The following is a 26537-nucleotide window of genomic DNA, read 5'->3' as shown; positions in this document are numbered from 1 at the left end:
AACTTTCCATAGTATGTGCCCTTTAATATATTATTTATTGTATGATTAATGCATTTCTTCAGGGAGAGGAGGATAAAAGATTGGAAGAGCTGACCGAAAAAAGTAGAATGCACTCAACCAGTTTGAACACGCAGATGTAATCAATCGTCTCTCCTTAAAGCTATTCATGTGCGTGCCTACGAGGCTCGGAACAATTTATTATATGTCCAAAAACTGCACAGATTTTTATTTGTAACATAAACTTCTAGCATGGACTCTACACTCTTCTAAAATTAACAATACCATCAAACACTGTTTATGTAAAGGTATAATTTAGGTTTTGCACATCGTTTCGAAAGTGTGCTTTCTCATATATAGCAACAAAGAAAACATAAGCTGGAAACTTGCTCAATTAACTGTACATTCAATAGTAGATATAATATAATTTTCAATTATTATCAGGCCTATAAGAATAAATACATAGCATCACAAAATCTTTATGCATTTTAATTATATAAAGGAGGTTTATTCAAGCAGTACATTGTAATATTTATGTGTAAATGTCTCAAAGCTGAAACAGCCATGTTTACAGTACCATGTTTAAAAAAAATTAAAATAAAAGACGATTTAAATTTTTAGGCCTAATGGTAAACATACTCATGAGATCGACCCAATGTGCTCCTTTTCAATCTCTGCAGATATAAGTGCATAAATGATCCCAACCACTCATTAAACCCATTACAGTCTTGTGTTTATACATCCATAATATTGGTGAAGACATGCAATTGTTCTGACACTTTCACAAAATCATCCAAACTTCAGAAAGAACACCTATTTCTACCAAGTTACTTTGGCTGTCTGTGGCTTGGTTGTGTAAATTCTCAACAGACTCCATTTCCCATCATGCCTTTGGCGGGCGCATGTCGACGTTGCTAACAACTTGCTCAGCCCTCTCTCGGCGTGCGTGTGTGTGAGACAGCGCCGGTGCTGTGGCTGCAGGTTGAGCTGCTTCTTTTCCTAACCGACCTGGAAAACTGGAAACATGCTGTCCTTAGCTGTGAGACAACTGGCCCGGGTGAGTGGTTAAATAAGAAAGCGTTTTAATTCCTTTTTTTTGTTTGGACTCTTCAGTTGCAACATCGCTCGCTAGCTTCAACACAAGCTGCTCTCTTGTAACGAGGTGATTGTTAAACACCTGCTTCTTTTTTTGTGCGTGTGTGTACAAATTCACATTTCACCAATGTATTTAAATATTGGGTAGTCTTTATTTTCGCTGTGCACTTTAATCACTCTGAATAGGTTTCATTTGTAGAGCCAAGCTAGCCGGCTAGTGTGTATAATGTGTGTGGCTGCTGTAATGATGCAACAGCCACCGCTCAGTTACATCATGAGCTGCACTTACTGCTTCTCATGTTTGTATGAATGGAACGTCACATAGCAAAATAAAATTATTTTTTATAGTTTAAACAAATATTTTTAAAGTTACTTCATGATGACAATATTTAACTTTAGGGACTTTATTTATTATTATTATTATTTTTTTAAACCGCATCAGGGTCAACTACCATACAAAGGTTTATCATTATTTGGTCTTCGGACTCAATAAAGGTTCCAAAGTGCAAAATGAGCGTGGAAAACACCCCAAGGGAATCCAGTAAATATTAACTAACGTATTTGATAGTTATGTAAGCGATAAGGTTGTTTGTGTTTGTGTGTGTGAGTGAGTGAGAACAAAAAACACATACCCAGGGATTATTGGAGGACAAAAACATAAGGGGGATACACATATAAAGATTTAAAACATCTTAGCCGATTTTTAAATGTGAGTGACTGAAGATATGATGTGGGGGGGAAAAATCTTATCGTGCTTGGTGTGCCTGAGATGACCAAAGCATCACAACATATCACGATAAAAAGAAAGAGTAGCTGTTTGCTTATCTGGTAACTACATTGCGGTGGCAAACTCTTCTCCTTGTTGTTTTTATTGTGGTGAATGATTTCTGAGACACTGAAGACACCAAATTGTTGCTTTTTTTTTTTTATTTTAATTTAAAAATTTTTGGTGGCTGGCTACAGCACGAGCTTCTTAATTGGCGAAGTCCTTTGACTCGGCCCAACTCAGTGTTGACCATGCACGTATTGAGATTGAACAAGTTTAACGTTTACGATTGTCCGTCCCGCATGGACTCTAAATTGTCCATAGTTGTGAATAGGGCTAGGCGATTAATCAATTTAATTGAAAAATGAAATTGACCAAAGTCTTTCATTTTCACTGTTAAACATGGAACTTTGTTGGCAGGACTTCAGACTTTGTTTGCTGTGGTTTCTTGATTACAGAACAGCATTCTTAAGACCCATAAATTGCAGCGACCTCAGAAATTGCATGTGAATTCTAAGAGACTCTAAATGCCCCGGAAATAAGTTAAGGACTGGAATCTGCAACATTAATTAATGGATACATCAACATATCCTAGCTATACCCAACTGTTGATCACGCTATCAGAAATCTAATTCCTTAAGGGTTCATGCTAAATGACAAGGAGTGACCCACGGTATGCCAAAGTGTCATGTGCCTGCAGAGACAGTCTTACAAGTCGTAATAGTTCCGTTACTTGGATTCACATGTTTGCATCTGCTTCGAATTGATTTGCTTGCTAATTGGTTAAGCATGCATCACACGCAAACTTTTTAAAGGACTTGTTTTTTAAAAAAAAATCATTTGGCAAAGTCGTGTCGTCCTTACAATTGTGCATGTGTTAGGTCAGAAGAGTGTTTGAGTCGATTTATTCTGAACTCCGAAGTAGAAAAGCAAAATAACATTCAGCGTTGAACATTAATTGTGAGTAGCATTTAAATTTCAGTCTTTGGATTAATGTGAATTTTTATTTCATTACTTTTTGAGTGTATATTTTATTTGCTGTAAATAACATGCTGGAGATATTCCTGAAAAATATTTGCCGTTTCTTGAATTGAGTCTATTTTGATTCCTTTTTTTTCTTAACAATAGAAATAAATTTAATCCCTGATTTTATTGAACAACTGCGATTAAACACAATTGTTGACATTCCAAAATGTCCAGATGACTTGTAGCATAATCTGGAACAGGTGATCTCAACTTTTCTCACCCTTTCTCTTTTATAGGTGTCAAACCAAGAAAATGATTTCTTATAGCCTTAGAAAACCCACCTCCCCATTTTAAACATAGACATACATTACTACATTTGCAAAATGCATTTCAGAGTGCGTGACCACCAGTAGAGAATCTCTGATCTAGAGCGTTCTAATCAACTTTACATTTTGAACATTCGATATGCGCATTTGAGATAGGGAATTAATAAATTTAGACATGATGGCCGACTGGTTAGAGTGTCTACCTTACAGTTCTGAGGACCGGGGTTCAATCCCCGGCCCGGCCTGTGTGGAGTTTGCATGTTCTCCCCGTGCCTGCTTGGGTTTTTTCCGGGCACTCCGGTTTCCTCCCACATCCCAAAAACATGGATGGTAGGTTGATTGACAACTCTAAATTGCCCATAGGTGTGACTGGGAGTGCAAATGGTTGTTTGTTTGTATGTGCCCTGTGATTGGCTGGCAACCAGTTCAGGGTGTACCCCGCCTCCTGCCCGATGATAGCTGGGATAGGCTCCAGCACCTCCGCGACCCTACTGAGGAGAAGCGGCTCAGACAATGAATGGATGGATGGATGGTTTGTTAAAACGTAAAAATTATAACATTTTTACCTCGTATCACAGCTTTAGTCTTTTTCTTATGCCTTTTCCAGCTCAAAGTTAACTGTTCAACAAGTAAAAATTTAAATAAAGTTAAAATTTTGCCAGTGTAATGAATCAGTTTGGGCTTGTTGCACTCCAAAATCTCCACTTTGATGCAGGTGTGCCCTCAGTCTAATATGCCCATTTGAATTGGAACCACAAGTAAATAAGGTGAGCTGATTCACACAGCCCTACTTGTTTTCCTGCCTTTCTGTTGGATTGATGGATGCATAATTTCCGACCGTCATCACGCAACATGGACACACAGTTTCACCAAGCTACTTTGAAAAACCTTTGGTTTCAGGCTGGTGAAAAGCCATATCAAACAGTACGGAGATTTAAACGGTGCCCAGTGTAGCGTAGACGCATGCCAGGGCAGCTGAGTGACTTGACGATTGGCTTCACCGCCGTCGTTTAAAGTCTTGATTGTCACCCTGACAAACCTCCGACCCGCATAGAGTGAAGCCGCTCTGGGTTTTGCCTCCCGTCACTGCATGCCTCTTCAGCCCCATTCCGATTTCCTCAGTCGAGTGTCATCCCGACTGAATCACGGGGCAATTTGTAACGGACAGCCTTCCTATTAGCCGCTGACAGACCAAAGGAAACTGTGTCAGACTGACGAATGCTTCTACTTTTGCTACTACCTCACATAGCTTTATTTCCTTTTCTCTAATCCCCTCTTTTTTTCCTCCCTTGTCTTACCTGGCTGATTGTTTGGTATGACCATTGATGGACGGCAGTCATCTGTAAAATTGACTCGCCTCAAGAGTCGCCTCAGGATATGGGCAACAATAATACAGAGCAAGGACAAATGGAACGTTTTTACTTTTCTTTCCCACCACCGTTCTTTGTGATAGGGAAGGCAAACTGCCTTAAGTTATGTTTCTTCCGAGCGGGACAGTTCCAGGACAATAAAGCGTGAGCTGTTTTGACCGTCGGGTTTGCTTGTGGAATGGTGATGGCTGCGTTATCTAGTGGCATTTTCCGTAAACGTAAAACAAATGCATTTGAAAACTCTTGGTTGTAATAAAAAAATTGTATTCCAGTGACTTTTGTTGACCAGTGCCCTTTTCCAATGCACAGTACCTACCCTGGGCAGCATGGTGACCTAGTGGTTAGCACGGCTGCCTAACAATTCCGAAGTTCTGGGTTAAAATCTCAGCTTGGGAATTCCTGTGTGGCGTTTAAGTTTGTATGTTCTCCCGTGCATGCGTGGGTCTTCTCTGGGTACTCCGATGTCTTCCCGCATTCCAAAAACACGTATCTCAGGTTCTTTAAAAAAAAAAAGAAAAAGGGCTTTGCTACACTATCGATGAGTCAGATTCATTTAATCTCAAGCCTTTCCTTTTTAGCTTTCTTCAAGTTCACCTTGGACAAACGGGGTAATCTGTTGCCTAAAAATAGCTCATGTGTGACATATTTGGTGCTTGTGTCTTGGCTCCCATGCTCCTCGGATCACTTTATGCCACGATTATTAATTAATCTCCGCTAACCGCCAGGAAGGGGAAATGAGGCAGCAGAGCGTGCAGATAGACCTCAGGGAACTGCCCCATGTGTTTGTTAAAAAGCAGCCCCGTTCCACTCTGAGGCAAATTTGATAAAAAAGCTAATAAAAACGCTACGCTGGTGATACTCGGTCAGTTGCTTAGCGGCGTTCTGTGACAGAAGGAGGGAGGGAAAGCGGGGATGAGGCATGGTGAGAGTTTTGTTGGCTTTCTGTGCCATCGCTGTGACCCTCCCTCCACAGAAGTGCAGACAGCAAAGGACAGTTTCCGTCAAGGTTTAATGACCCGTGTGATTTCTCAGCAAGAGGGAGCCAGCCCTCGTCTCCTCCTCCAGCTTCCACTGGAACCCGGCAGGGGAAAAGGGGTGTGTGTGTGGGGGGTTTGCTTTACCCTTTTCTAACTCACTGCCACAGGTGACAGAAGGCCAGGGCAGAGAGTAGAGGGCCTCCGCCATTAACATGCCAGCCGCCTCCCTTGGTGTGTCACCGTTGTCCTTTCCGCCACCTGCAGGAGCACAGCTAGAGGCGGGATGTGATTTTGAATCATGATGTTTTATTTCACATCTCGTTGGGAATGGGTAGAGTAGCAGTTCACATAGCTGACTTTCAAGCAGCTGGCGAGGGAGCAATTCCTCGTTCACAACTGCCCTGTGACTGACTGGCCACCAGTCCAGTGGAGGGTTGGCAACAGGGAGTAACTTTTGTCATGATATCAAGATACAAAAATGAGCAGTACGTCACAATATCCACATAGCTGAAAAATGAGAGATGCAATAATTTAATACTTACTTAATACCTCTTCTTCCTCATTGGAATGATTGATGATGAAATTACTAATATCATTTTACGCAACAGTTTTTTGACTTTAGACTCTCACGTCACCTGATTCGGAGTCACTGCCGCATATCACGGTACTATCAGATTGCTTTAACTTCAGCTCTGAACATGATAGCCAGTTCAGAAGATGGATCTTGTCAGGAAACATGGCAACCCTTTGCTTTCCTTCCATTTGTCAAATCCAAATCACCATTCATTCATTGCACCGGACTATTGCAATATTAGTCGTTCGAACTGCTCTAAGTGCTAGAGGACTCTGCATCTTTTTGCACGATTGTTTTTTGTCAATGTCTTTATGTCCCCAAAGTGTTCTGTAAATTGACTGTTTGTTGTACTAGAGCGGCTCCAACTACCGGAGACAAATTCCTTGTGTGTTTTGGACATACTTGGCAAATAAAGATGATTCTGATTCTGATTCTGATACACTGCATTGACTAAGCGTGCTGATGTGCTTTTGTATTCACTTTTAGCCAACTTCCGAGCTTTTTAATTACTTTTTAAAGGCACTGTTCGAGGGAGGCCGTCCCTCACACCCCGGCACACACGGGCAGACGATAACTACACACCTGCGGTGGTGGGGGTGGTTTCGACAAAAGAGTCGTCATTTTTAACTGCTTATTAAGTGATGTAAGGCCGCCAATTTGTTGTGAGCCCAATCAACCTTCCGACATTTTCATTGTGCTTACACTGTCTCCTTGTCCGTGTCCATTGAGATGTATTCCGGGAACAGTCTTAACACTGTGCACAACAATTGATTCATCAAATGCTTTAAAACACTTGAGACGCATTTCTCTACAGCCATGTTTCCTTGAAAGCCACTCGCTCAAATAGTTTGTGGTATTTTGTTGTTCTTCTGTGCGTGTACAGTGAACCCCCGTATATTCGCGGTTCAGCAATTTGCAAAGTCACAATTTTATGGGGAAAACCTCACTCACCTATTCGCTGTTTTTGTTCTCCAGTTAAATCAAAAATATTACTTTGCTGCAATTTTGCGACATCTTGGTGCCAAGTGACTATGTTGAAGTGAGTCGAGGAGCTTTATTGAGACAAAAAGACAATAGACAATTGTAAACCTTTTTAACAAGGGGCATCAATTATTCACAGATTTTCACAAGTCACGGCTTACCCTGCAAAATAGTTTGGATTCTCTGTATAGTATTTGGCCGTGACTATTATACTGACAGATGAGGTGAAAATGGAAAAAAATATAAGTTGTTTGATGGGGTTGAGTCAGGGCTCTGCCGTCTTCCACACCAAACTCATCCGACTTGCTTAGGTCATACTGGAACACAAAATGATGTATTGCCACAAGTTCGAAGGCATGACATTGGAAAACACATTCAGGTTGATCTCAGGCAGGTGTGTCTCAATACTTACGTCCATATATACCATACACAGATTCACATGGTTGATCATTGCAGCCGTGGAACAGGCCGAGTCCAGATTAGATAAGATAGAAATGCTGAATTCATTCTGTCTTTCGGTACACCGAGGCTGTAAAATTTCCTTCGTAAAAGTACTGATGGCGGCATAATGAACAACCATACTGATAATTCATATCATAAAAACATGCAAGTGGCCAATTCCATCAGGCTAAATAGAAATTTTTAAATGAAGCTGAAGGAGAGGAAAATGTATTTGACTATTAAAACTATGATCCTCATTGTAGAACAAACAATGCAACTGTATGGTAGAGTAGTGGTATATATGGACACTTCCTCAGGTTATCAAAATTTGTATAATGTTGTGGATTAAAAAAAAAAAACAATTTCATACTTATATATTTTTTGCCCCCACAGCCACTATGCCACCGCACCCCGGCTCGCATCTGCATACGCGGGCAACAGTCCCATGCCGCCAGCCATGCGGCGGACGAAGAGCGGCTGTGGACGGGCCAGGAAAGTCTGGCTCAGGATGACCCGGAGATGTGGGACCTGCTGTTGAAGGAGAAAGACCGGCAGTGTCGTGGCTTGGAGCTAATTGCATCAGAGGTAACAAACAAACAAGAAACATAAAATCAATGACGATCAAAGTTCTCAAGCTGGATTTTTATTGGTGGTTTTTAAGCACCGCCACTGTTGATAAATTATGTTTTCTATGTCAGTTTATGGCTATTAAGCAGTGGCTAATCATTGAACTGTCTCCTCTTTGTATCGTGGAAAAACGCTTTCACTTGCACCAAAGAAGCTTTGAATAGCGTCCTGTTTTCATTTGAAGGCCGGAAGAAGTGAAACGGCTGCTTCTTCCTCGCCACACTAGCTGTTTTGCGAAGTGTGTCGGTTGTCTCTCCACACAAAGCCATGCCGCTCTGGTGCGAGATAACACTGATATCTTCATTCTGCCTCCTCAGGAGGAGAGCTCAGTGCGGCTCACGCAGGCTCTCGGGTGTATTTTTCCCCACAAGTGCAACCACACACATGCTTATTTTTCCTTTTTGCAACTCACACAAATACATGTATAAATTAACCAGCTGTGGCATTTGAAACTACATTTTGGGGCATGTATGTACATACATGAAGGCGTGACTACAAATAAATAACTCTTACCCTGCATCAAACTCCACCGTGGCAATAAATCCTCCCTATTGCGTGGATTATTTTAAATTTAATCTGTTTGAGAGAGCACTCTTTATGATAATTTATTTTTAGTGGTCATTTTGGAGGCTGTGATTTACGGTGCTGTTGGATTGCATGTCATACAAGTGCTTAATGTTGCTTTTATACAGCAGAAAAAAACATTGGTGATTAAGGATGACTTAATTTCCTTGATTGACTGTTGGGAAAATTAACAAATCATCAATTAGTTTTTTAATTAATATTAGATGCTAAAAAGTACTCAGGAAAGTGTTTTCAAAAGTAATAATCATTTTACAGTGATTGTTTTAACAATTAACGTAAAATGCTTCGTATGCTTCCACTACATAAAATTCCTCATGATCAGTTATTATGCCCATGCCAAGTAATACAGCGGATCCCGCATAGTCCAATCGGGTCAGTCCCTGACCCGCAGATTCACCTATCAGTATATATTTTTTTCTATCTCAATTCATTTTTATTTTCATTCTATTTTTTTTGTTTTACTTTTTGTAAATTATTTAAAAAAAAAAAAAAAAAAAAAAAAGAAAAGTATCATTTTTGGGGGACAACTAAACCCCAAAACACTTATTGGTGGTATATCCCCACTTAGTCAAGAATTCTTTTTAGTAAAAAAAAAATAATAACAACAATAATCCCCCCCCCCCCCCATGCAATTATACGCGGATTTTCGCTATTCACGGTCGGGCCCGGTCTCTATCTCCCGCGAATAGCGGGTGTCCACTGTCATTCTCCTTTTTGCTTACTAGCAATGTGTTTCTCTTTCATCAGTAAAGACCATTTGTCAGAACTTGAACTGTGGTCAAACAACTTAATTTTATTTTTAAAATTAACCTTGCTGGTTGCATTCGTTAACCGAAGAGCACTGACGTCCGTATTATTGGGAAGCTTGTACTTTGAAGGTGGCTTTCGCCGCGAGTTGGCGACTTATTACCGTAATGCCTAGTATGAACAAAATTAGGGGCAGCTGGCTTGATTGCTACTTTACGAGTGGAGGCTGGCTTGACCGGCGCTATATACCTACTGGTGGCGGCGTGCCTTTAGCGTCCTCTTCACGCGCACCCTTCCCCCTTTGCGTCTGCATGCTGTCCTCAGCCACGTCCGCTTTTCCTCTGTATAAGGAGCGTGTCTGCAGGAAATGCGCCCAGTCAGTCAAGCGGAGCGCTCATCACACAACAACATTTATAGGTTTTGGAACTCGGTGCACACATAAGGCGTGCCGCATTATAAGGCGCCCCGTGCAGTTTGGAGAAAATTAATGACTTTTAAGTATGCCTTATGGTCGTAAAAATACGGTAAGTTATTCCTTTTGGTTTTACTAAACTTCCGATTTGTTTGTATTTTGTAACATCCCCCCCATAAGACATAATGGATATTGAATGAATCCATTTCTATTTCAAATGATTTATTTTTTCACAAAGTGAGGGTCAAACATTCTCCTGAACTGCCTTGTTTTTGAGTTTCAAGGGTCCATTGTATGTCCATTTATTTATTTATTTTATGCAAGCCCTTACAAGTAAACATAAACATTTCGTCCCCAAAGTCACAGAAGGTCTCATCTTGCCCATCCACTGGGGTCAATACGTTATGGAAAAGGATGACTTGGCTCTTATTGCCTAACACATTTTTAGTTTCCATCCTTGTCGCTTCTGTCGCCTCCTGCAATTCATTTGAATGCTATTTGTTTGTATTCTCACCACAGAATTTCTGCAGCCGAGCGGCTCTGGAGGCTCAAGGCTCCTGTCTGAACAACAAATACTCCGAAGGCTACCCCGGGAGAAGGTGAGCGTGTCAGCTTAGTGCGCGCAGTCTTGTTCGTGATGTTAATAGACATTAAAACCCTGGGATGCAAATGTAGGCACATATCCCAATTAGCAAAAGCAAATAATCTAGCAGTTTTGCACATTCACTTAATTTGACTCTTGGAAAAAAAATGAAACAAAGAGTAATCTCATTGATGAAATTGTTGAGCCATCTGTTGCTATAGTGTGTAATTCCACTGGAATGGTTTATATGAATCATACTAGAGGCTCAACAGCAGCCTGGAGTAAATTAGTCTTCCATACTGCAATTTAGTAACTGGATATAAAAAAGCCTACACACCCCGGTTCAAGTGAGATGTTTTTGTGATCTAAAAACAGTGAGACCAAGATAAATAATCTTACAAACCTTTTCCACCATTCGTGTGACCTGTAACCTGTACATCTCAATTGGATTAAAAAATGTATATATATTTTTGAGGAAGTAAAAATGAACCAGTGAAATAATGTGTAGTAGTCTACACATCCGTCATATAACTGGGGATGTTTGTATGACTCCGTTTTCGAATTGTTCATTCTTTCCACCTTGTTTAGGCCAAAGCATGATGCCGCCGCCACCATGCTTCACTGTAGTCATACGGTGTTCTTTGGATGAGGAGGAGTGAGTGTTGTGTTTGCAGTGCAACAAACATACATTTTGGAATTATGGCGAAAAGGTGCAACCTTAGTTTTTCATTAGACCACAACGGTATCTCCCAAACGTGAGGGAATGTAAGATTTCATCTTTATTTTTACTTCCCCTCTTGAAAAGAAGTTGAGTTGTGGAGGTTATAGTAAAATTAATGGTGGAAAAAGTTTTGAAATTATTTTTCTTGGTCTCATTTTTGTACATCACAAAAACCTGGCATTTGAACAGTAGACTTGTTCAAATGCCAGACTTTTTATATCCACTGTATATAATAATGCTCATGTTGACAAAAAAATTACAATTTGTGTCTCTGGTATCCGTGTTCACAGATATTACGGCGGAGCGGAAGTGGTGGATCAAATCGAGCTCCTGTGCCAAAAGCGATCCCTGGATGCCTTTGACTTGGACCCGGCCAAGTGGGGCGTCAATGTCCAGCCTTACTCGGGCTCCCCCGCCAACTTTGCCGTCTACACCGCCGTGCTCAACCCCCATGACCGTATCATGGGCCTAGACCTTCCAGACGGAGGACAGTCAGTACATTTACACTTTACCTCCGCATGACGATATGCATTACCGTCTCATTTATTCTTAAATATTCTCGATTTAACTGTTTCTCGATGCAGTTCTTTCAGTTATGCTGTGTTTTATTGCCCCCTCCCCCCAGTCTGACCCATGGCTATATGTCAGATGTGAAGAGGATTTCAGCCACCTCCATCTATTTTGAGTCCATGCCCTACAAACTCAATGTAAGTAGAGAGCCCCTTACCCTCTACTTACCGCTTGTTTACGCTCCAAATCCATGATCAACAGTAGAGATGGATACAAACACAACCATGTGGGCATGTAGTTTAGTAATATTTTCAAAGTGTGGGGACAGTCTAAAATGGCTGACACCTCCTTCACCTCCCATTTATACACTATGCACTCAATCGCTGTGTTTATCCTTCTTCTTCCGACAAATGAATCGCCATTTTGTTTGGCCACAAAATGCTCGAAAACTCAAACTTTTGGCAGTGTGTGTTTCCAGATGAAACTTTATGTACAGTACTGTGTATGTTTTAACAGGACCCCCTAAAAACTCACTCGATAGCAATACATACACACAAATACTACACATTATACACAGGCTGCTTTTTGTATTACTTTCGCAATATTGTATGCAAATACTTGAATTGATATACGCCCACTTTAACAAAATGTTTTGTCTCCTCTTGCCATAGGGGCAAGAAAGTGAAGCATTGGGTGCTTTGTTGTAACTTTTAAGACTATAAATGACAATAATAAACACATTAGAAGTATTGTAGTCCACAGTCTCCACTTTGCTGTAGCGCTTCGTTTTCCTTCTGCGCTCAGTCTCCTCTGAAAAAAAAATTCACTCTTTCACATGGGCAACAACCACATAAAGCAGAGAAAATTGTCGTAAAATTTTGTCCCCCATAAATTGTTTTGTATGCTAATTAGCATTGTGATATTTTCTTTTAAATGGAAAGGGATTTATGAATTAAATTTATTATCTTATTGTCTCGATCACATTTTCTGTGGATACCGAATGTCAATCCGATATCTCGGCAATGCGTTTAGAAGAAAAAAAAGAGAGCACACAAAATTCTTAATTTTTGTTTATTCGTATAAAGGTATCTCATCATCATGGTACATTTTTTAAGTGATCAATGGTTCAAACTGATTAAACAAAATATTTTATTCTTGACTTGAGAAAGTAAGAGAATTAAAAAACTTTTTTTTTTTGCAGATATCGAAAGCTTAAAATCACGTGATTGGAGTGATCGAATAGTAGTAATAATAATAATAATAATTTATTATTATTATTTACAATTAAGATGACCATTGCATAAAATCTGCATCGTTGAGTTTTGGGTCCATCAAGCTGCAATAGCTATAGTTGGCTGGTGGATGGCCCTGAGAGTCACCCTGCCCGGGCCTTAGTGATGCATGGTCAGCCAGTACTTCTCTGCGGGAGAGATAATGGGAAATCGACAGGCCGGCCATCACCGCTGGCTCTGCCCTCACACCGGTCAGCTTGATAGAGCGACGGGGCAGCCGTGGATGTGCTCCGCAGAAGGGAGATTATCAGGTTGTCTAAATAAAAGCGTTCCCCTCTTCCTCCTTTCACTTGTCTCACTTTTTCTTTCACCTCCTCCCTTTTTCCCTGCTATCTTGCTTTCGTGTTTCATCAGTCTTTTCTCCAACTTGAAAGGAGTGGAAGCGTTACACATTTCTTCTAGTTTGACTTATTTTGATAAGAGGATAGACTGTCTCCAAACGAAACCGTGATGTGTTCCGCCTCGGTTGAGTGGGGCCCTGAAAGGTTGCATTAGGGCCACATTACCTCAATTGCTCTTTCTTGATGCGCCACATCAAAATATCTCTTTTTTAAATAAATTCCTTCCTGCTTTTAAGGTAGCTTGGATTACTTCAAGTGTTGCAGTGTCGAATAGAAATAATCTCTCTTTGATGTTGTTTGCAATGGCGCCTCAGAACCTTTTTTCCCCTCCTCCTTTCTCTTTCTTTGTGTAATATAATCTGGTTCCTTCCCAATTTCTACCTAAATCCCCCACCCCCTGCCCCTGCTCTTCTCTGCTCTCCTCTTCAACGCTTCTCCGCACCTCAGCCTGCGACAGGACTCATCGACTACGACCAGATGGAGCTGACGGCCAAGCTGTTCAGGCCCCGTCTCATCATCGCCGGCACCAGCGCCTACGCCCGGCTCATTGACTACGCTCGCATCAAGAAGGTGCACAAGCCTCACCTGCCCTTGACCCTGTCTCTCTCAGCCTGTTTTTTTTACGACTCCTCTGTCAAAGTTACCTTCAAATCAAAAGAACGCTTTACACGCACCATTTCTTGGTTAAAAACCAGGCCATTTGCAAGGAAAGAAGTTAAACTACAATGAATGAACTTTCAATCTAACTCCAATGTTTATCTTTCACTTATCTTTGTTTTAAGTTCAGATAGAAACACAAAGTGCCTGAATTTCCCAGTCTCAGAAGCATCTCTTATAAGTTAACTTAACATTTAAATAAACAAATAAATATTTCCTTGAAGTTTACCTGGTTTTAAATTGATGTCTTATCAACTCTCAGATTTGGAGAAAAAAAAGGCTGATGACAATATGCAACAAAATGCCGAATATCGGCGCTGACAATTGGCCCAGCCAATAATCGGTCTATCCCTACTTTAAAGTCAAATACCCCTGAAGTCGTACAATCTAAAATTCGGGCAAGATTGTGATGATAACAATAGAACAGAAAATAAAATTTGTTGTGCTGTAGAAAAGCGCTACACACATCTATGCTGGCTTGTCCATGCTTGTAAATACTTGAGAACCAAAATCATAATTAACGACTAATGACTAGAGAAGCTCACAGCCAACACTGATGACTAACATGGGGCTTGGCTTGTTACTACCACTAATTCCTGTAAAACGGGACCCAGTCACAGTATTGATCTGCAAACCAAACACGATATTAACATATTAAATATTGTTACAGCTTTTTTGTTTGTTGAACAGAACATTTGAATGCTGAAAAGTATGACTCATCCCCACTTAAGCATCCATTCCTCATCACAGAAGGGCTTGTGGTTAGCCTGATGTTTCTGAGCTTCGGGGTTCGAATTGCTTCAGTTTGCATGTTCTCCCCCTGCGTGTGTCTTTTTTCCTCGTTACTCTGGCTTCCTCCCAAATCCAAAAACATGCGTGTAAGGTTAATTGACGATTGTGCAATTGACTGACGACCGTTCCAGGATATACCCTGCTTCTCTTGCCCAGGCATAGACGTCAGTCCAATCGTGACTCTAATGGGCGCTAAACAAAATGGATTGATGGCGACATCATGCAGTAAGTCGTGAGAAAGTGTGATAATGATAATACAACGGGAAATGGAATTTAAAAAACTGGACGTAGGCACACTTCTCTGGCCTGGCTGCTCAATACAGTATTGGGTGTGGTCACATGTTAAACTTAATGGTGAGTACTGGGGATGCATCAGTACCACTTTATTCAGACAGAGTATGAGTGCAGTGGTGCCTTGAGATATGAGGAAAAAAAAAAGAGATGAGTCACCTGACTTACAAGTTTTTGGCGATACGAGCTGTCACCCGGACATTTTTTTTTTGTTTTTGTTTTTATTCTAACTTGCGATACGAACACTGTATGGAAAAAAGAGGCTTTAAGCAATTTTATGCCGCTCCCAGTTGAAGTTTACTGTCAATCTAAACATAAAACAAAGAGAATGCCACGTTGTGTATTTAAAACAACCAAACAACTGCCTTAAAAAAGGCCCAGCTAGCTTACTATTAACATGAATTGGAAAATGCCATTGACATGTTTACATGTAGTTGTATCTCCACATACACACGACTGACATGGCTCCTACTTGGAAGGTACATGTCAGGCTGGTGAGGTGATATCGTTGCATAGAGTGTAAGAGAATTTACCAATACTGGTATCGATGTTTGTGCATCCCTAGTGAGTACATGTTAACCTATTTTGACACTTGACCGTTAAGAATGCTAAGATGATGCTTAAAATAATTGTGTGCACTGTTAATAAAGGTTCCGGAACAGATTAATTCAATTTCATTTTTTATTGTTTTTAAATGGTAGAAATATATTGGATGTGTTCGACTTGTGGTTCAGCTGTAACTTAACAATACATGCCACATCCATTATTATCTTCCTCTCTTGTCGACTCAACCAGAATGAAGGTGGACACACGGAGCAACTTCAAACCACACTTCACTCTCGCAAAGTGCACTAGAGAGCCTGTTATGTTTCTTTTTTTGTTAGTCACCCACTGATTTGTCTTTGTTGCACAGCTCCATTTTAGCAAGGTGCCATCAGATGGAGTGTCCCGCCATTATGGCGCTGTGTGTCTTTATTAAGATCCATAACGGCTCTGCCACTACACCTGAAGTGGAGCCATATTTCTCCACACAACCCAAGTGCGTCTCCGTGGAACCGTTCACTGTTTTATGGCGCAAACTGGCAGGCTCCTCGACAGATTTTCAGTTTTGTTAACTGGATAGCCTTTGGAGCGACACACACACACACACAGGGTTGGGGTGTGTGTACACCCCAACCCTCCAGCAGACGGTGATCATCCCCCTCTCTTGCCAGAGAACTCACTCAAAAACGTGTGGTGATCCAGTTAAGATACGGCAGATTTTCATGATAGTGCTCATTTTTACTGAAGCGCTAAAAGGATGCAGCGCTCTGATCCCTCGCCAGCGAGTCATTTGCATGCTTGCTAGCGGTTTATTACTGGGGCCTCGTCTCCATAAATGTTGGCAAGAGAAGGCAAAGATGCGTCCCATGGTGTCGTATTATATATTATATGGGTCCCTCAGAAGAATGCTAAATACACAAGCTCTCATTTGAAATGCCTTTGTCATCCATTTATCCCTTATTCTATTGTGCTTGTCCCCATTAGGGTTGTGGTTGAGTTGGCACCTTTCCCAGCTGACATTGGACACGCTAGACTGGTCCCCAGTCAATCGCAGGGGACCTATATGCAAACGAGCATTCACACTCATATTTACACCTTTGGACACTTTACGAATCTTCAGTCAACCTAACCACGCATGTTTTTTGGAATGAGAGAAGACATTGGAGTCAACTCACGCAAGCATCCGGAGAGCAGGCACACTCAATACAGAAAAGCCTAAGCTGAGATTGAACCGGAATCACTCAACTGTGAAGCAGACGTGCTAACCACTAAATCACCATACTGCACCTTTTGTCTTTTTAAGATAAAAGGGAAAAAAAAGTGCACCGCTCACTCGTTTGTTAAATTCAGTATTACAAATTTTGTCAAATAACCACCCCTAATTTAAACGGAGTGCATTTAGAGAGTGAAGCGGTAAAGACTGTTTTATCAACCTGTTGATTACGCTAACTGCATGCAGACATAAAATATGCAACACAAAATGCCCAAAAATTATTTTTAGTATATATATATATATATATATTTATATTTTTATTTTATTATTTTTTTTTTTTTTTGTCTTGTCTTCCTCAGCTGTGCGCTGACATCAAGGCCTACATGCTGGCTGACATGGCTCACATCAGCGGCCTGGTGGCAGCCAAAGCCATCCCGTCTCCATTCGAGCACGCTGACCTGGTCACATCCACCACGCACAAGTCCCTCCGAGGAGCCAGGTAAGACGCTAACCAGCTCACTAGAAATATCCGTGTAGCATACATCAGTCACGTTGCTGGCGCTTCTTTCGTTTGTCCAGAGCGGGTCTCATCTTCTACCGCAAGGGCGTTCGCTCCGTGGACAAGAAGGGCAAGGAGATCATGTACGACCTGGAGGACAAGATCAACTTCTCGGTCTTCCCCTCACTGCAGGGTGGTCCTCACAACCACGCCATCGCTGGTGTCGCTGTGGCACTCCGACAGGTAAAAAAAAAAAAAAAAAAAAAAAATTAAATCAGAATCATCATCACCATCTTTGTTGGCCAAGTACTGTATGTTAAAACACAGGGAATTTCTCCGGTAGGTGGAGCCGCTCTAATACTACAATAAAGAAGCTGCTATCACAAAATATACATTTAGGACATAAACGTTAAAGTACAGAGAGTTGTTAAGAAATATAAAGTGCCCTGTAGTGAGGTAATACTGCTATTACAACAAGTGTGCAAATGATGCAGCGCCATGAAGCTGTATAAAGTGCCCAGTAGTGCGGTAATACTGATGCAACGACTGTTGTGCTAACACCTTGAGTGATTTTAAAAGAAAAAAAAAAAAAAGAATAATAATTTTTTTTTTTTTTTTTTTTTTTTTTCCCCAATTGATGCATTGTTTTCGATCTGCTTAACTTTGACACTTCCACAATCTCCATGTTGTTTTGTTTCCAGGCTCAGTCTCCTATGTTTAAGGAGTATATTGCCCAGGTTATCAAGAACTCCAAGGCCATGGCTAACACGCTGCTCAGCAAAGGCTACACCCTGGTATCAGGTAGTTTGTTTTGGAATTACTGTGTAATTGATGACACACCCTAAAAAAATGTATAATTGCCTGTGGATGTGACAAAACTGCAGCAAAGCGCTACTTTTGTATAGATTAAACTCTCAACTCACTTCAACATAGTTCCCTTGGCACCAGGGTGCCACAAGATGGCTATATCAAAATCCTTAATTTACTTCAACATAGTTCCTTGGCATCAAAATGGTGCCATAGCAATACTTTGATTGCTTTGGCCCTAAGCACAAAAACAATGAATAGGTTCACTGTAAACAAAAGATTTGCTACCAATTGCGAAGTAAAAAAGAAAAACTAGCTAATATTGTATGGGTCAGCCAATTAAGAAAACGTTGTTTACACCAGCATAATTTAATGGTGGAAAATTTTAAATCAATATAATAATTTGCTGTTCAGCATTGAAAGCTCTCCATATAATATGACATAAAGGTCCAAAGAGAAAACAACCACTTCCACCAACCCCCACAAAGTTTCATGGAAATCAGTTGTCTTTCTTTTTTTTAATCCTGCAAACAAATAAACAAATCAACTAAAAAACAGGCAAACAAGCTGATTAATTTTTTATTCATTTTCTTTTTTTTCTTTTTCTTTTTTTTAAATCAGACCACCTTTCATAAGAACAAGAAGAAACCATCCGACATCATGAAGTGCTTTAATGCGGACTCTTTTCCTTAAAGTGAGCTCTCGATGTTTTAAAATTTTGAAAAGGAATGAGGATTTTAGCTATGCTAGTGTTTCAGACAATATATTCATGAAAGTAGTTCTGGAGCTTACCCCACCTTCGCTTATCATGTCGTGAGTGGAGAAACTCTGTGTGGAGGCGGTTATTATGTAAATAACGTAACAGAGGAGCGGAAGTGCTGAACGGCTTGCTCACAGACATATTTTCCAAAATAGACAGATAACGAAATATTTATTTGGTTGTTTGATTCCAGACATAATTAGGTTGACAGGCTCTCCAGAGACCCAACTATTTGTATACAAACTTTTTTTTTCATATGTCCCTTTTAATGTGTCTGTGGCAAGCCTGAAAGGTCTTCATCACATCACAACTTAAATGTTTCAGGAGGGACCGACAACCACCTGGTTCTGGTGGATCTGCGGCCCAAGGGCATCGACGGCGCCCGGGCCGAAAGGGTGCTGGAGCTGGTCTCCATCACGGCCAACAAGAACACCTGCCCTGGCGACAAGAGTGCCCTGACCCCTGGAGGCCTCAGGCTTGGTAAGGAACTTTTAACCTTTCAAAAGAAAAACTATTTACATCTTAAAACTTGGTGAGGTTCTCTTGTCATATTTACCTTCCGCTTCACAGCCTCTTCACATAATGCTTTGTTTGTTTTCAAAATAAAAGAAAATAGTCACGCATACGGAAATAAGTCAGGCACCAATTAAGCCACTAGCACTAAGCAGTGCATGATTAATTAAACATGTTTAGCTTTTTAATCATCTTCCAGGAAGTTCAGAAGCTCCACATGTACCGGGCCCATATTTTTCGCATAATCTCAAACTTAGATTTTATATTTTTCCCCAGTTGATATACTATACTGTTTATGGAGAAGTGATTGTGAACTTAACCGTAACAAAAATAGCCAGCAGCGCTGTATGTTGCAAAAAAACTATACAAGTATGCTGTCGGCAGTAGAAAGAATAGTCGGCAGCATTGTGTATAGCAAAAACATAAATGTGTCCATCATCTATATTTCAGAATTTGGGAATGAAATAAACACCAGCAGTATTGCACAACAGAGAAAAGAATGTGAGCAGCAGCAAGAATAGTTGACATTCTACGTGCTAAAACAAAACAAACAAACAAATAAACAAACAAAAGCTAGACTTTTACCAATAGTCTATATAAACAGTGGAGAATGAAATAAATTCCAATGGTATTAAATTAGAAGTGAATGTTGTAGCGATTATGTATGAAATAAGAATTGTAATTAATTTAGGATAAAGTAATAAGCCAGGAGCGACGTTTGCGTTATTTCCGGTTTATCGTAAAATTCGATTTGATTATTAAAATCAAACTAATGTCTCAAAGGGCACCACGTCAACTTTTTCAAGTTTAACTTTAGGCGAAATGACGACAAACCTTTTTTAATCAGTCTCAGAATCTGGAGGTTGCTACATTCTACGACATTTTGAGTCCTAGATTACAGAGGTGTACTTAAATTCAGAACAAACAAAATACGACCACGAGTGGAATTTTATGGTATATTTAATGAAACGCACAACTACAAACTACAGCAAGAAAATAACACTAAGGGTAAACGACAGAGAGAAAATAAGGCGTACGAAAATGGAAAAGAGGGCATTGTGGGTGGTCGCTGGGCTAAACTAAATGAGCGTGTGAGCGTTTAATGGATTGAGTCAGCGCGAGAGAAAGCAAAATTGGGATTTCGTATGAAGCTACTAATTTCCCCACAATTATTACGCACTGATGTTGTACATCATAGTAAGGATTGAAGTGTCGACTCACGAACGCTGATCAGCTGGTCTTCCTTTGGAAGCGGCTCTGGAAGCAAGGCGACGAAAGAGATGTAGAAAAATACAAACAAAGAGAACTAGAGAGGCGGGAGAAGAAAAATGGCTGGTCGTCACGCCTTCTTGGGAGAACCGGATGTCTTTCTTCCTGCCTCTTTCGTGGCTCGCTGGCAATTTCAGAGCGGACCCGGTACCTTCGTAGTAGCGGTTCTGATCGCTGAGCGGAGGCCCACGTTTAGGCTGGGAAGCCATGTCCGTTGGATCCCGGCTCGTGTTTACCAAGCCGTGTGCCCGCACAAAAGGGGGAGGGATGGCCGAATGCCAGCCCGGCTGGCGAGCTGCCCGCAAGGTACGAGAGGAAAAACAAGACTAGCCTAAACGCAACTCCCTGAGAAAGGTGTGAGTTTAGAGTTAAATAAGGGGTGGGGCATAGGAAGAGGGAGTACTGACTTGGAGAAGACCACACCCATCAGCCTGAATCTTGTCTACAAATTTGAGGAAATTGACTTTAAAATAATATTAATCTAAAGCATTCCAAATCACGCAGAGGACCTGTCAAAGTGAGAATGGGGACACAGACACCTAGGCATACATATGGAATATTTCTACAGAGTTTACAAGATATAAGAACTGACATTTTATCTTCTTTTAACAAACATCAGAGGCACGTTCACAAGTTCTGGCGTTTGCAGTTCCTCTCAACGCCAGTGGGTGGAGCCTCACGCACATCGGTGGATATTAACCACATAATCTTCCCCAACCATTTGGTCCGGGAAAGGGTCTTCTGAAGACAGGAATCAAGATTTGACGGGAAGCTGCTAATTAGGTTAAGGTCCACTTGACGTGCACCAGGCCCTGTCGTAGTCGCCGTCTCACAGCAGGGCAGCGTGGAGGAGTGGGAGTTCGCTACAATGTGAACAGCAGAAAGCATAGTCGGCAGCATTGAATATAGCAAAAAAAAAAAAAATATATATATATATATATATATATATATATATATATACACACACACACATGTAGTTGTCTATATGCATGTATACCAGCATATAGACAACTATGGATGGATAAATGTACAGAAGACTATACTATGCAAACTCTATATGTGGCAATGTGAACACAAATTAGCAACAATAGTCAGTGTCATTGTATGCGTCTATGAATATGCACACATCCACAATACGCTGTTTTTGATTAACCCCATCACAATCAGCTTGGTTTCTGAAAGCAAAACGTTGCTTGTGCTACTTAATTTTGATGAATTTACTTGGTGTGTGCTGCAGGCGCTCCTGCTCTGACCTCCAGGCAGTTCAAAGAAGCCGACTTTGTGCGGGTCGTGCAACTCATGGACGAGGGCTTCCAGATCGCCTTGGACGTGAAGAAAAAGACAGGTGAGCGTACCGGACCACGTTGCGATGGCGATGCAAGTACAAGCTATGAATAACTGATAAATCACGTGCCCCCCCCCCCCCTGCATCGGTACGGCTTTTCCATCTTGTCTCCCGTTGCCGCACAGGAAAGCTCCAGGACTTTAAAAACTTCCTCCTGGAGGACCCCGAGACGGTGGCCCGTATCGCCGAGCTACGCCGTCGCGTCGAAGAGTTCGCCAGGCCTTTCCCCATGCCGGGCTTCCACGACCATTAGAGAGAATGCCAGTCTTGTTAAGAAAAAAAACAACAACAAAAAACAAAAGGCCTCGTTTTGAGGTTTAACAATTAAAATTGCCAGATTTTATAGAAGAGAACATATTTTCTATTATACGTTTAAAAGATTGTTCACTATTCCTCACAGTTGCCACTGCTCATTGAGATACACTCAACAGTCTTAATGTTGTAAAGCAGCTTTACCAGTGTCACTCATTTAGACCAGTGTTCCCTGACCTTTGAGTCAAGGCACATATTTTACATTTGGAAAATAATCTCAGCACACAACCCAACAAAGATTTCCCAAAAAAAATGGATACGCAGGATAATTATTAGGCATGGGCCGGTGGCAGATTCTGATGGTATGATAATCGTGTGCAAAATTATTGCGGTATCGCAATTAAAGCTCTAAAATGTTTTATTTTGAATGTTTGGATAAATACCCCCAGTTCAACATGCTCTGTCGGTACATAGGAAGGTAAAACGAAAATAAACTATTGCATTTTTCTAAATAAAATAAAATGCACTATAACAGTACTTATTTCTCAGCTCTTCTCTACTTTGTGAAGTAACTTCAGAGCAGAAACTTACTGATATTAGCCATGCTAGTGATCTGCCTCGGTAGCAAGTCGTTTGTATTTATTTCACCAATTGTAAACAGGCACCCTAACTCTTCTAGCAGGTTGTAAATGTTCATTTTAGGACAGTTTTACAGTAATGTATTACCATTGCCTCATACCACAAAGAGAAAGATTTAGCAGTTTTTAAACCGTAATATATATATATATATATATATATATATATATTTTTTTTTTTTTTTTTTTTTTTTTTTTTTTTAAGACCTCAGTATACCTTGAAACCGGTCACCGGCCCATGTTACTGGTATCGATAGTCGAACAAAGATACAATATTTGTAGTAAATAAATAATTTTCAGACCAAAGTATAACTGAATCATTTCCCGCAGCACACTTGCTCATATCTCATGGCGCACTGGTTGGAAGTCACTGATTTCGACAACTTTTTGTTTTACGAGGCCCCTTAAATAGACAAGAGTTATTAAACAGTAAGCGCCGTTCACATCCACGTTTGTGCATCTCGTGTCCCACTACGGAATATCGTTTGCATGTTCTCCCCCAAAAACATGCTTGTTCGGTTCACCACAGACTCTTATCGTCTATGTGGCCTGTGAGTGGCGACCAGTCCAAGGGTGTACCCCGCTGCTCTCGCCAAAAGACAGCAGTTCCAACTCACCCAGTACCCTAATGAGGACTAGCGCTATTGCAATGGATGGATGGGAAAACAAACTGACATAAAAGCACAGAATAACACAATTCTTTTTTATAATAACAAATATATTTCAAATAAATGTCGCTTCTTTTTTGGGGGGTTCACAGACCGCCATAATCACTGCATCAGTGATCAATTCCGGTCTGTCTTTTCTTCCTTTGCACGGCATCTCTTGGAGTACACTTTGCCAAAATAACAGTGTTTTATCGCCTATGTTGTTTCAACTGAAAATGGCTAGTTTGATATAACACTAATGAAGTCTGAATAAAATTCGTCATTCAAAAGGAAATGTGTGCTGTCTCATAATGTTTTGTAATAGTTCAACATTGGGTTAATGTACTTTATAAAAAAGTCAGGTTGTTAAAATTATTCGTTTATGTAGGGATTACACACGCTATTGCAAGTATATTTTTTCTTATGTTCAGTTTGCAACCAAATGAGTTGCAACGTTTGTTTTAATTTGTCAATTCAAATCACTAAAATTAAGGTATACAGTACGTTTTGGGGGGGGGGTTTGTTTATGGGGAGGGGGGGGGGGATCTATATATGTTTTAATTTGTTATAGAAGGTTGAGACAAATGTCCTAATGACGTTTGTTTAAAAGGACAATTGAGTTAAGTTGACATCGTGTATAAAATACAAAATAGTAATTGTGATATGATTTAATTTGTTTCAAATGTAATTAACGGGTTATCTATAATGAAGTATTCCTAGAATTCAACGGATAGGATAATGGGTTATCTATAATGAAGTATTCCTAGGATTCAACGTCGTTTAACGTGGTTTCGCTAATGAAAGGCCAGTTGTGACGCTCTCTACATCACGTGGCTTTTTCTGCTTCCCAATCACGTGCTCGCTGCCGCGGCGCGACCGTTTAAACAGCCGACATTTTGTTGAACTTTGGTGACGCTATTATGAGGGACGTTTAATATCTACTAAAAACAAAGAAAAAGTCCAACTCGACGTGACCACTTCGCCAAGTAAGTGCTTGCTGTCGTATGTGTATTTTAAAGTCTATGTTGTGTTGTATCTGTTTACATATTAACTCCTAATGCTACCGGATGCTAATTAGCTAGTGGACGGTTCCTGGTCTCTGTTGGCTCAATTTTGACTTTTGCAAAGTTGTGATTCAACTTGTTCGTCGAAGTTTTATTAATGGCCAAATTTGTAGACTAATCTACTTAGGCCAAGTTACAATTCAGGTTACACGAAATGCTACTCTGAAAAAGTGCTACATCATGTGTAATTAGCAGGTGAACTGCTCTTGTTCATTTATACAATCCATTTATCGAAGTTTCCCAAATGCTCATTTCGGAAACACTGATTTGAAGTCCAGTTATATTTTAAAGAAATCTGAAGTAAACGTCTTCCTCATAAAAAACAATGTAAATATAAAATATTCCAGTAAATTCCTCCAATGTAATAATGTTAGTTGTTAGCTACTGTTTTCTTTCTTTTTTGCAATTATAGATTTTTGTTTTATTATTTAAAAAAAATAATTTCCCCTTCGACACGAAAAATGTGTTTAATGAATAATAATACTTGAACATTAATTTTCTAAGACTGCAAAGGATTTTTAGAAAAAACAATACTTTATATTGTATTAAATCAAATTGGTTTACAATTAAAAAAAATTTATGTACTGTATAAATAAAAGTGAAACAAAATTTTAACACCTTAAAAAATGGAATTTAATGTGTTTGTATTTGTACTATTGAATTTCCCAAGAGGCTTGAAATGAGTACTGTATAATAAATAACTAATAACTACTACTAAAACTAATAATAATAATAATTTTTAAAAACGCACCTGTAACGAAGCACTGTACAGAAGATCAAACATAAAGCACATACAGCACAGTATATACAGTTTAGATAAATGTGTATATATAGTCTACGCTATTGGCCAAAAGTTTCAACACACTTACTCCTGCTATTGAATGATAAACTGTGTCCAGGCTTTTGAGGACTTAAAGTACATTAAATGAGCAGTATTTCTTTTTTTATTTGTTTGAGTTCCCCTTCAAATATTAAAATTAATTTAAAAAATTTAGAAAAATACATTACATGGAATGAGCATATTTTTTTAAAATTCAATATCCTTTTAAGTATTACAATTTAAATAGATGAAAATAAGAGCAAATAAATGTGACTGCTGAGACCACCAAGGACTTTTACTTTATAAGCAGTCCATTATAAAATGGGAAACAAATGGCGACGCTTTAGCGAGAAACATATATTCATCACACTGAGGAAGATGATTAAATTGGCTGCAGCATGACGTGTTAAAAGAACGAAGAAAACACGGTGTGAAAAAGTACTATGCGTCTGTAATTGTCATAATAGCACATTGTATTGACCATCTGCTATGCTCTCGCCTAACGTTGCTCATATATCAAGGTCATGTTAATCTTCTCTTATTGAAAGAATACACACACTGTATCTAAGGACGAGATGATAAAAGTCCCGTTACCACGGTAGCCCGTGCGGCTATAAATCATGTCTGTTTAATGAGCAGAGGGATAAATGACAATGTCAGCAATTAATAGGGTGTGTGTCATGATAACACCTGACATCATTAAAGTTGATGTGAGTGTAAAAAAACAATATTTAAATATAGAGCAGTGTGGCTGTAATTGAGACATCGAAGCTGCGCTAACGCGTTGTAATTGTGTCCTAATGGTGCTCATGTTTCAGCCGTTGCGAGAGTCTTGACGGCATGTCCTGTCTGTCATTCCCTCCGCCACTAATAACTAATTACGGCTGTTTTGTAGGGATCGGGCAGGATGCATAATGACGTAATTGTAAGCTAACAAAAATGATAGGTTCTAAGTAGAAGAGGTTGTGATCCTTGGCCGTGCGTCTGACCAGGGGCTTATTTAATCAATTGGGGAATCTGCAGCCGTGTACTGCAAAAATATCTTGAATATCAATGTTTATCATCAACTCAAAAGTGTGAATTGGAAAAAATTCTCCTATTTCCTGAGGTAGATCGTCA

General features: G+C 40.1%; 1 protein-coding gene across 2 annotated transcripts; it reads left to right on the top strand.

Annotated features, from left to right (window-relative positions):
- Positions 1 to 904: 904 nt before the first annotated feature.
- On the top strand, positions 905 to 23019 carry shmt2 (serine hydroxymethyltransferase 2 (mitochondrial)). 2 transcript variants are annotated; one of them, XM_061688819.1, is made up of 12 exons: positions 905 to 1054; positions 7887 to 8078; positions 10384 to 10463; positions 11459 to 11659; positions 11794 to 11875; positions 13759 to 13881; positions 17167 to 17306; positions 17387 to 17549; positions 18008 to 18107; positions 19198 to 19353; positions 21893 to 22000; positions 22126 to 23019. In XM_061688819.1, exons 1-12 carry the CDS (start codon positions 1022 to 1024, stop codon positions 22251 to 22253), a joined length of 1506 nt encoding a protein of 501 aa, XP_061544803.1. In that variant the 5' UTR covers positions 905 to 1021; the 3' UTR covers positions 22254 to 23019. The 2 variants fall into 2 exon arrangements, with proteins under 2 accessions (XP_061544803.1, XP_061544804.1); XM_061688820.1 differs by lacking the exon at positions 905 to 1054 and adding an exon at positions 1068 to 1159.
- The last annotated feature ends 3518 nt before the right edge of the window (positions 23020 to 26537 follow it).

Source organism: Phycodurus eques, chromosome 10 (assembly GCF_024500275.1).
Source record: "Phycodurus eques isolate BA_2022a chromosome 10, UOR_Pequ_1.1, whole genome shotgun sequence".
NCBI classification, from domain to species: Eukaryota; Metazoa; Chordata; class Actinopteri; order Syngnathiformes; family Syngnathidae; genus Phycodurus; species Phycodurus eques.
Note: the sequence above shows the minus strand (reverse complement) of the source record. Positions and strands in the feature narration are given on the sequence as shown.